This window comes from Bombina bombina, chromosome 6 (genome assembly GCF_027579735.1).
Source record: "Bombina bombina isolate aBomBom1 chromosome 6, aBomBom1.pri, whole genome shotgun sequence".
NCBI lineage: Eukaryota > Metazoa > Chordata > Amphibia > Anura > Bombinatoridae > Bombina > Bombina bombina.
In genome coordinates this window covers 681993182-682005447 of record NC_069504.1, presented here as the reverse complement: position 1 = coordinate 682005447, position 12266 = coordinate 681993182, and the positions used below count along the sequence as shown (strand labels likewise).

Genomic DNA, 12266 nt, shown 5'->3' with positions numbered 1-12266 from the left:
TGAAAATGTCCAGAATCGGCAAACAATTCAGTGACTTCTTTGGGTTAAAGCATTACTTCCCCTGAGTTGCAGTAATAATAGAAAAAGCTTCTTGTTAGTTCTTCAGGACATTATCACTACTTGGACGCAAGAGTTGCTATTAATGGACATGACAAACTAGCTCTTGCTTTCTACAGACATAATCTGATGCTGAGGGATATAAAGCCATTGTAGGAGAGTGGATTTAGGCTAACAGTACTGCTTAGGCCATAGTATATTGTAAATCCTCTTCTATGTGGTAAGCAAAGCTGTGTTTCAGTCCAGAGGCTATAATACTGATATTTCCTAAATAATCAGTGTTGTAAGTGTCCAAGCATACAACCCATTTTGTTTATTCACATAAAGTCATAGGTAACTGTTGTGACACAGTATAGCTTGCAAATAAACACCCATTAATGTTGAGAGGTAATCTGTTACTCTCCTGATCCTGGAAGACTTAAAGGGACAGTCTAGTCTAAAATAACCTTTTAGATATGGCATGTAATCTTAAACAACTTTCCAATTTACTTTTATCACCAATTTTGCTTTCTCTTGGTGGTATTATAGTTGAAAGCAAAACCTAGGAGACTCATATGCTAATTTCTTGAAGGCTGTCTCTTATATGAATGCATTTTGACAGTTTTTCACCACTAGAGGGTGTTAGTTCATGTGTGTCATAGATAACACTGTGCTGACGCACATGGAGTTACCTAGGAGTCAGCACTGATTGGCTAAAATTCAAGTCTGTCAAAAGAACTGAATTAAGAGGGCAGTTTGCAGAGGCAAGGTAATCAGAGGTGTTTATGCAAAACTAGGGAATGGGTAATAAAGGGATTATATCTATCTTTTAAAACAAAAAAATTCAGGTGTAGACTAGCCCTTTAAAGGGACATTTATACACTCAAAGTATGGGCTATTTAAATAAACCATTCAAAGAAGATAGTTTGTAATTGACATGTATTAGCAATTCTGCTGCTAAAAATTATAAACTTTTGAAGTGATCTCACTACATATGAATACGTTCATAATATATACAAACTAAACAGCCAGTATTTTTACATCTGTCCCTAGCTAGTGTCTTTACAGCCAGCCCCCATGCTGGAGCTGCCTGTGTAATCGCTAATACATTATCAATTACAATACAATCCCCTCACCCTGCCTCAAGCTTTTTACTGAACTCCTTGCTCTAAGATTTCCATTTCTGTTTAGCACCATAAAAAAACGATTGTTTGGCAACATATTTCTTTCCTAAGATATGGAGAGTCCACAATGTCATTCCAATTACTAGTGTGAATATAACTCCTGGCCAGCAGGAGACGGCAAAGAGCACCACAGCAAAGCTGTTAAAGGGACACTGAAACCAATTTTTTTTTTCTTTCATGATTCAGATAGAGCATGCAATTTTAAGCAACTTTCTAATTTACTCCTATTAATTTTTTTTTCATTCTCTTGCTATCTTTATTTTAAAAGCAGGAATGTAAATATTAGCAGCCAGCCCATTTTAGGTTCAGCACCATGGATAGCGCTTGCTTATTGGAGGCTTACATTTACCCACCAATAAGCAAGCATAACCCAGGTTCTCAACCAAAAATAGGCCGGCTCCTATGCATCACATTCCTGCTCTGTAAATAAAGATAGCAAAAGAATGAAGGAAGATTGATTTATAGGAATTTAAATTAGAAAGTTGCTTAAATTTGCATGCTCTATCTGAATCATGAAAGAAAAAAATTCGGTTTAGCGTCCCTTTTAAGTGTCACTCCCCTACCCATAATCCCCAGTCATTCTCTTTGCCTCTGTCAATGGAGGAGGTGAAGTTTTTGTGTCTGAAGAAAAATAATTACTTTTTTGGGTACTTTTCCCTGCAAGCAAGGATTTGGGTTTAGCAGAGTCCACGTCAATCTCTTCAGTAGAGTAGTGGTGGCTTTTAAGCAGTTAGGAAGTTGTGAGGTGGTCCTTTGTTTCCTAACTTATTGCTGCCATAGTCGCAGAAAGCCAGAGTTGGTTACTCTGTTCATTCTTTTTTTTTCTACAGGTCTCTGTAAAGGAGTATGTGTCCTTTCAAGCCTTGTGAGCTGTCTTCCTGCCGGACAGCTAGACTGCAGGTAAGTGCTTTTTGTCTTCTAAGTACTGGAGACTTGCACTTTACAGGATACTGCTGTATTTACTGGGGCACACTTATCCTTTATTAAGGATTGACCTTGGCAGGATGCAGGCACTTATGTGACAGAGACTTAGGGGTTAATCTTTTTCTATGTGTGGGGAGGATTCCCTTACCATATATATTTGTATTATGGGGCTCATATTGAAAATTGGGCTTTAGTGAGGCAGTTTATTGTTGAGAGGGATCTATTTTAAAGGATTACTTTCTGTTATAATTTTTAAGCTAAACAACTAACATATTAAAGTTAATAAACATTAACTAAAACCTACTGACCTATATTTTCTCCAAAACGAAGTTTCATAAGGTTCTAAAAGTTATATCTTTTATTCGCAGATGATGTCACGTTATCCTGCCCACTATTTTCAGCACTGCATGTTCAAAATACTTAAACCAATAACTTTGTGTTTAAAGCGCCATTTTGAAACCTAGGTATTGTAAACGGATTGGTACAGAGCAAAGGATACCCACGGAGTGGGTTTGGAAAACAATTAAATTTGCAGACAAGATTTCTGATATACGGTAGAGATATGTTAATGAAATGCTATTGATAAAAAGCGTATTTGGGGTAGTTAGTTAGTAACAGGCATAGAAAATATTTACTTACAGTGGCCCTTTAAGTTTGGCAGTGTGTCTCTTTAAATGCTAGAACTGTTGTGTTTTAGGCATTTATTTACTCGGCTAACCTTGCTAGAGCACAGCCATTGTAACTTTTGCATCTGGCTCATTCGGCTGTACTAAGAAACGTGCGCTTTTGAATGTGTGGCGCAGTTTCTCTTTGGCTGATCACGTGACCCGCTGCGCTTCCGTTCTCAGTAATGAGCGGAGTGGCGGTTTGTGTCTTAGCCGCTCTACAGATCAGGAGGGTTGTGACCTGCTAGATTTCAGTTTGCCTTACAATCATATTATTCATAGGGGTCAGGTAGGGCACCTCAGCATGTAACTGAGGTATAGCGGTACCTAGTTTATTTTCCAATCCGGTTAACTGTTATTTAAGGAAAGACTGCTTAAAGTGACAGTAGTCTTATTTTAATAAGCTTTCTTTTTTGTTAATTCCATTTTGGGGAATTTTTTATTTAAGTTCTGATAAATGTTTATCATGCTTAGAAGCACAAATTGTTTTGCCTATGCAATTCTGTGCTGCAGACTTAGCTAGAACTCTTCAATGTAAAGATAAATTGTTGCCCTCTGAGCCCAATATCTCTCAGGATGATGCTGTTCATTCAGGCTATGCCACAGCTTTCTCCTCAAACGTCCCAAGCCTCAATGGCGTCACATACAGTGCCCCGCAGTTCCTCTCAGCCTTCTAGAGGAGTTTATTTTGCTGCACAGGTATCTTCTGCGGCATTATCTGCTTTTCCTATGCTGGGAAAACGCAAGAGGAAAATTAGACATTTAGATAGTAGTAAGGTTTCTGTCCCATCTACTGCTATGCAGGTTGCCCTCCCTCATAATTCTGAGGATATGTCTGTAGCCTCTGAGGGTGAAATCTCAGATTCGGACAGTATAATTCCTTCTTCTGATACTGAAGAAGTAAACTTCAGATTTAAGCTTGAACACCTTCATGTACTATTAAAGGAGGTTTTGGCTACTTTGGACGACTCCAATACTTTAGTCGTTGTCAACCCTAAGATGTCTAGTAAACTTAATAAATACTATGATGTTTCTTCCTCTGTGGAAGTGTTTCCTGTTCCAGACCGGGTGACAGAGATTATTTCACTGGAATGGGAGAAGCCAGGGATACCTTTCTCCCCGTCTCACGTCAAGATGTTTCCTGTTGCTGACTCCATTAAAGATTAATGACTTGCGGTGCCTAAAGTAGGAGGGGGTTATTTCTACTCTGGCTAAGAGAACTACAATACCTATAGAGGATAGCTGCTCTTTTTTAAGGATCCCATGGACAAAAAGCTGGAGGCTTAATTTAAAAAGGTGCATGTTCATCAAGGTCTTCAATGGCAACCTGCCGTTTGTATCGCCACAGTAGAAAGTGTGGTATCTTATTGGTGCAACGCATTGTCTGAATCAATTTAAGTAGAGACTCCGTTGAAGGAGATCCAAGATGGAATTGGCTAGTTTAAGAGCCTTAATCCTTTTTATTTCTGATGCTAACATGCAAGTTATTAGACTGGGAGCCACAATGTCTTAGCCTGTAGGGCTTTGTGGCTAAAATCTTGGTCAGCTGATGTTACTTCCTAGTCCAAGCTTCTGGCGCTTCCTTACAAGGTAAGACCTTGTTTAGACCTGGTTTGGCAGAAATAATTTCTGATAATACTGGTGGACAAAGGGTCTTTTCTACCACAAGACAAGAAGAACAGACCTAAAGGACCTCAAAGAAGCAATCAAAGAAACCTTCAGCTGAGTCTGTCAGCATGAAGGGTCGGCCCCCGTTCTGGGATCAAATCAAGTGGGGGGCAGAATTTCCCTGTTTTCTCAAACATGGATACGAGATGTCCCAGATCCTTAGGCTGTGGACATAGTATATCAGGGTTAAAAAATAGAATTCAAAACTTTCCCTTCCAGGGGCAGATTCCTCCTCTCAAGATTATCAGCAGACCAGGTAAAGAGGCATTCTTGAACTGCGTTCAGGACCTTTCCTCCCTGGGAGTGATTGTTCCAGTAAGGGAACAGGGTGTAGGATTCTATTCAAATCTGTTCGTGGTTCCCAAAAAAGAGGAAACTTTTCGACCCATTTTAGACTCAGTGCCTAAGTGTTCCATTCTTTCTTTGGTCCAAGAGGGGTCAGTTCATGACTATAGACCTGAAGGACGCGTATCTTCATGTTCCCATACACAGGGATCATCACCAGTTCCTTAGATTTGCTTTTCAAGAAAAACACTTTAATTTTGTGGCTCTTCCGTTTGGCCTTGCCACAGCTCCCAGAATTTTCTCAAAGGTTCTGGGAGCTCTCTTGGCAGCAATAAGGTCTCTGGGAATTGCAGTGGCGCCCTACCTGGACGACATATTGGTTAAGGCGCTATCTTTTCAACAAGCAAACTCTCATACAGAGATCTTGTTATCGTTTCTACGTTCCCACGGATGGAAAGTGAATCTGGAGAAGAGTTCCATTGTTCCAGCTACAAGAGTGGTTCTCTTAGGAACCATAATAGATTCCTTATATATGAAATTTTTTTGACAGAGATCAGAAAATCCAAGATCCTTGCCTCTCTCTACAGTCTACTGTTCGGCCATCAGTAGCTCAATGTATGGAGGTAATTGGTCTGATGGTCGTTTCCATGGACATCGTTCCCTTTGCCCGATTCCATTTGAGAGCTCTGCAGTTATGCATGATCAGACAATGGAACGGAGACCATTCGGATCTATCTCGGAGGATAACTCTAGACCAGTCGACAGACTCTCTCTCCCGTGGTGGCTTTCTCAGGGCACATGCTTCCGGAGACCTTTGTGGTTGATCATCACCACGAATGCTAGGCTAGGGAGCAGTTTGGGACTCATTAAAGGCACAGGGACTATGAACTCAGGAGTCTGCTCTCCCCATAAACATCTTGGAGTTCAGAGCGATCAACAATGCTCTGATGGCTTGGCCTCAATTGTCCTTAGCCCGGTTTATCAGGTTCCAATCGAACAACATCGCCTCAGTGGCTTACATCAACCACAAGGGAGGAACTCAGAGTTCCTTAGCCATGAAGGAGGTGGCACAGATTATTCAATGGGCGGAAGCTCACAATTGTTATCTGCCATCCACATTCCAGGAGTAGACAACTTGGAGGCGGATTTCCTGAGCAGACAGACATTTCATCCCGGGGAGTGGGCTCTCCACACGGAGGTGTTCTCCAGGTTAACCCTCAAGTGGGGGGTGCCGGAGTTGGATCTGATGGCATTTCGGCAGAACGCCAAGCTTCCAAGGTACGGTTCAAGGTCAAGAGATCCACAGGCTGCTCTGATAGATGCACTGGTGGTTCCTTGGGATTTCGTTCTAGCATATGTTTCCTCTGTTTGGGCTCCTTCCACAAGTCATTGTTTGTATCAAACAGGAGAGAGCGTCTGTAATTCTAATAGCTCCTGCATGGCCTTGCAGGATCTGGTATGCAGACCTAGTGAAGATGTCATCTCTGCCACCTTGGAGGTTGCCTCTGAGGAAGGACCTTCTAACTCGGGGTCCATTCCTCCATTCAAATCTAGTTTCTCTGAAGCTGACTGCTTGGAGATTGAATGCTTAGTTCTGGCTAAGCGTGAGTTTTCCGAGTCGTCCTTGAGACCTTGCTACAGGCTCGCAAGCCTGTTACTTGTAAAATTTACCATAAGTTATGGCGTAAATACCTTTATTGGTGTGAAGAGAAGGCTTCCCTTGGAGAAGGATCGGGATTCCTAGAATTTTATCCTTTCTCCAGGAAGGCCCGGAGAAAGGGTTGTCAGTCAGTTCTCTGAAAGGTCAGATTTCTGCCTTATCCTTTTACATAAGTGTCTGGCAGAGGTGCCAGATGTTCAATCTTTATGTCAGGCCCTGGTCAGATTCAGGACTGTGTTTAAACCTGTTGTTGCTCCTCCTTGGAGCCTTAACCTTGTTCTTAAAGGACCAGTCAACACAGTAAATTTGCATAATCAACAAATGCAAGATAACAAGACAGTGCAATAGCATTTAGTCTGAACTTCAAATGAGTAGTAGATTTAAAAAAAAAAAAAAAATTGACAAATTTAAGTTATCTCTATTTCCACTCTCCCTGTACCATGTGACAGCCATCAGCCAATGACAAATGCATACATGTACCATGTATCGGCCAATCACAAATGCATACACACTTATTCTTTGAATTCTTGCACATGCTCAGTAGTAGCTGGTGATTCAAAAAGTTAAATATAAAAAGACTGTGCACATTTTGTTAATGGAAGTAAATTGGAAAGTTCTTTAATTTTGACTTGAGTGTCCCTTTAAAGTTTTGCAGCAGGCTCCTTTTTGAGCCAATACTGATCCATAGATATTAAGTTGTTATCTTGGAAGGTTTTGTTTCTTAATGCTATCTCTTCTGCTCAGAGTTTTGGAACTCTCGACTTTACAGTGTGATTCGCCTTATCTTTCATGCGGATAAGGCGGTTCTTCGTACTAAATTAGGTTTTCTCCCTAAAGTGGTTTCGGATAGAAATATTAATCAGGAAATTGTTCCTTCTCTCTATTCCAATCCTTCTCATAAGGAAAGTCTGTTGCACAACTTGGATGTGGTGAGTGCTCTAAAATTCTACCTACAGACTAAGGGTTTTCGCCAGTCTTCTGCCCTTTTTTGTTTGTTTCTCTGGAAAGCGTAAGGGTCAGAAGGCTACTGTTACTTCTCTTTCCCTCTAGTTGAGAAGTATAATACGTTTTGCTTATGAGACTGTGGGTCAGCAGCCTCCTGAGAGAATTACAGCTCATTCCACTAGGTCTAGTCTCCTCTTCTTGGGCTTTCAAAAATAAAGCTTCTGTGGATCAAATTTGCAAGGCTGCAATTTGGTCCTCTGCATGCTTTTTCCAAATTTGATGCTTTTGCGTCGGCTGAGACCTCTTTTGGGAGAAAGGATCTTCAAGCGCTGGTGCCTTCTGTTTAGGTCTGCCTGTCTTGTTCTCCCTCCCTATTAATTCCGTGTCCTCTAGCTTGGGTATTGGTTCCCACTAGTAATTGGAATGACGTTGTGGACTCTCCACATCTTAGGAAAGAAAACTAAATGTATGCTTACCTGATTTCTTTCTTTCCAGATATGGAGAGTCCACGACCCCACCCTTAATTAGGACAGTTATTTTTGACTAAACCTCAGGCACCTCTATACCTTTGTGTTATTCCTTTTTCCATTTCCCTTCTTTCGAATGATTGGGGATTGTGGGTAGGTGAGTGACACTTAACAGCTTTGCTGTGGTGCTCTTTGCCTCCTCCTGCTGGCCAGGAGTGATATTCCCACTAGTAATTGGAAAGACGTCGTGGACTCTCCATATCCAGAAAGAAATTTATCAGGTAAGCATAAATTTAGTTTTTTTTTAATATGTTGGTGTAACTCACTAACAGCTGCTGCAATGAGGCCATCTACTGAATAGTGACACAGCGGGCAGCATACTGTTTGCCAGGAAGAAGCGCCCTGTGGTCCAGGGGCAGGCTGTAAACGGTACGGCTCTCAGGGGACCAATCAGTCCGGTATGCACGTCCTGCAGAAGTTTTGGGAGCATTTGGGAAGTTAACAAGTTCAGTAAAACGTCGGAGGCACACAGCACAAGTTGGACTCTCCTCCATCCCTAGTCTCACGCAAGCCGCCAGGTACAGTTCTCAATGAGCTGCACAACTTATACAAATGCCTGTGGAGACTTATGACAGAAGATCAAGCATGTCATGTGCCTCAGGCTTTTTACTGAACTCGTTACAGCCGCATCAATAGATACTCGGCTTTTCTGGCTCTTATTGGGCAGCACAGCTAATCACAAGGAACGCTCTTGATACTTTCAGTCTCTGCTTTATACTCAGGTGTGCAAGCTGGTTAAAACGAAAAGTGTCAACAGGTTCCTTGTGATTAGCCATGCTGCCCAATAACAAGATCCAGAAAAACGGAGTATCCATTGATGCGGCTGTAATGAGTTCAGTAAAAAGCCTGAGGGCCCCCGAGAGCTGCACTGTTTACAGCCTGCCCCTGGATCACGGGGCGCTTCTTCCTGGCAAACGGTATGCTGCCTGCTGTGTCACTATTCAGAAGATGGCCTCATTGCAGCAGCTGTTTGTGAGTTACACTAACATATTAGAGAAAAATACATTTTTTTTTTTTTATCTTGAATAAAGTTTTTAAGGCTACATGCCAAACAATCATTTTTTATGGCGCTAAACAGAAATGGAAATCTTAGAGTAAGGAGTTCAGTAAAAAGCCTGAGGCAGGGTTAGGCGATTGTATTGCAATTGACATATATTAGCGATTTACACAGGCAGCTCCAGCATGGGGGCTGGCTGTAAGGACACTAGCTAGGGATTGAGTTAAAAAGCCTTACTGTTTGTGTATAGTACGAACGTATTCACATGTAGTGAGATCACTAAAAAGTTTATCATATTTTTTAGTAGCCTTAGCAGCAGAATTGCTAAAACATGTCAATTACAAACGTTATCTTTGAATGCTCTATTTAAATAGTCCATATTTTGAGTGTATAATGTCCATTTTAAAAGGATACTAAATCCAAAAAAAAATTATTTGATTCAGATAGAGCATGCAACTTCCTAATTTACTGATATCAATTTTTCTTCGTTCTCTTGCTATCTTTATTTAAAAAAGCAGGAATGTAAAGGTTAGGAGCCAGACCATTTTTAGTTCAGAACTTGGGTTACGCTTGCTTATTGGTTGGCTGAATGTAGTCACCAATAACCAAGCACTATCCAGGGTGCTGAACCTTAAGTGGGCTGGTTCCTAAGCTTTACATTCCTGCTTTTTAAATAAAGAAAGCAAGAGAACAAAGAAATTGATGATAGTAAATTAGAAACTTGCTTAAAATTATGCTCTATCTGAATCATGAAAGAGATAACATTTGGGTTTAGTATCCCTTTTAAGTTATGTCAAGCAAATGTTAAACTTTTCAAAACTTGATGAATACTTGCAGCTGTTAAAATATAGGCATTTAAAAAATATAAAATGGCAATGTATAACATTTTTTGACCCAGTGATAAATGTTCAGCTGCTATGTGATCAGTTCTTGCTGCTGTCCTGGATTTAAAATCTTAATTTCGAAGACTTTGAAGCTATAGTGATGGTAAACTTTACATGTTTTAAAATCTGTCTGGAATCTAAGCAATATTTTAGATGAACTTTAATTGATCACTTGTAAAAAAAAAAGATGCGCTGTAACTAATTAAACTAACCGTGCCATTCTAATACCTCGCGTTCTGGAGTGGGCAGCTGCAGCACAGAGTATAATAGCACGGCTAGAAGTAATTTATAGCACATCTTCATTAGAAGTGATCAATTAAAGTCCCTGTAAATATTGCTTAGATTATAGACTTGATTTTTAAAGTTGACCATTTTATAAACAAAATGCCTTTTCTGATTTCTGATCAGATGAGCTTATTTGCTTTTATAGAGTAACACATACATAGTTTATATAAATTTCACAGCAGCTTTACTTCTGTACATAATACTGTGGTAAGAATGAGCAACAAAGTGCTGACCAATTTTTTTTATTTTTATTTTTTTCTCCCCTAGCTGTGGATTTCTTCAATCAAATCAACATGCTGTATGGAACAATAACAGAGTTCTGCACAGAAACCAGTTGCTCAGTGATGTCGGCAGGACCAAGGTAATATCAATGTTGGAATAGTCTTAGAGCAATGGATAGAAAAATATTGTATATAAAATACAGGTATCCCTCAATCTGCAGCAGTTAATTTTATGGTGATTTACAATAAAGATTACCTCACTGATAGCATTCACCCAAAAGTGGGACATACGAAACAATTAATACTGCACATTAAAGTGATGGTAAATCCTAGCATTTCATAAACTCTAGGATGTACCTTCACTAAAAATAAATGCCGCCTTCATTAATCCGTTAAAAAAATAAAATAGATGAATAGGTTCCTTTATTTCGATACAGCGTCACTGCTTAGCTAAGTGGCTCTAATGGCTCATTTATTTTTCCAATGAGGTGACGTTTCCACCATGCAGGCCAATCAGCATTGTGCTGTAAGCATGCACGGCTATTGGCTAAGAGGTGGAAACGCAGCCTCCATTGAAAAAATGAGCAGTGTGGTGTTTGTTTAAAAAATAAACTGATGAATGAAGGAGGCCTTTTATTTTCAGCAATAGTAAATTTGAGTGTTTTTGAAAGGTTAGGATTTACCATCACTTGAAGTGAACTCTCCTCCAAAATATAATTTACCAATACATAATTATCTGAATTTGTGTGAGATACTTAGACTTTTTTTTTTTTTTTTTTATAAGAAATTGAAGAGACTTTGCACTTAAAGGGACAGTGTTTCTGTATTCAGTTTTTTTCAGGACATTTAGCTTATATCTTCTAACTTTATAACATGCACACTTTTATATAGCTAATATTTTGGATTTTATTAAAGGGACAGTCTACTCCAAAAAAATTGTCTTAAAGGATAGAAAACTTCTTTACTATCCATTCTCCAGCTTTGCATAACCAATATTTCTATATTATAATACTTTATACCATCTAAATCTCTGCCTGTTTTTAAGCCCCTGCAGCCCCCTTTCTATCTTTTTAAACAATAAGAATTTTGGTGTTGACTGTCCCTTTTTAAAATGTTTAATTATTGATATATACATTGATTATTTTGCTGTAAAATACATCTGAAAATTATTTTAGTTCCACTTTCTCCCAGCTTTTTCTAAGGTGGATTATCAGTTTTGCATCATCAATCATGAGTAGGAAAAGTATTCTTTGCAATAGGTAGTTTAAGTGCTAATATTATTGTGTGTGTGTGTATATATAAAAAATATATATACATTTTATATATAGCTATTTAAAGATTAAAAAGGCATATTATACAGTTGTGCTCATAAGTTTACATACCCTGGCAGAATTTATGATTTCTTGGTCATTTTTCAGAGAATATGAATAAAAAAAACTTTTCTTTCACTCATGGTTAGTGTTTGGTTGAAGCCATTTATTATCAATCAACTGTGTTTACTCTTTTTAAATCATAATGACAACAGAAACTACCCAAATGACCCTGATCAAAAGTTTACATACCCTGGTGATTTTGGCATGATAACATGCACACAAGTTGACACAAATGGGTTTGAAAGGCTATTAGAAGTAACCTTCCTCACCTGTGATCTGTTTGCTTGTAATTGGTGTGTGTGTATAAAGGGTCAATGAATTTTTGGACTCTTGACAGACCCTTGCATCTTTTATCCCTTGCTGCACTGACGTTTCCGGATTCTCAGTCATGGGGAAAGCAAAAGAATTGTCAAAGGATCTGCGGGAAAAGGTAGTTGAACTGTATAAAACAGGAAAAGGATATAAAACGATATCCAAGGAATTGAGAATGCCAATCAGCAGTGTTCAAAATCTAATCAAGAAGTGGAAAATGAGGGGTTCTGTTGAAACCAAACCACGGTCATGTAGACCAACTAAAATTTCTGCCACAACTTCCAGGAAAATTGTTCGGGA

At 39.4% G+C, this 12266-nt stretch overlaps 1 protein-coding gene across 2 annotated transcripts in view; it reads left to right on the top strand.

Annotated features, from left to right (window-relative positions):
- The window catches only part of MOB1A (MOB kinase activator 1A), a 76651-nt gene that overhangs the window by 22079 nt on the left and 42306 nt on the right, over window positions 1-12266 (top strand). For both annotated transcript variants that reach the window (XM_053717762.1, XM_053717761.1), the window contains exon 3: window positions 10328-10421. In XM_053717762.1, coding sequence (XP_053573737.1) covers window positions 10328-10421 — 94 coding nt within the window. The remainder of the gene's footprint in view (window positions 1-10327; window positions 10422-12266) is intronic.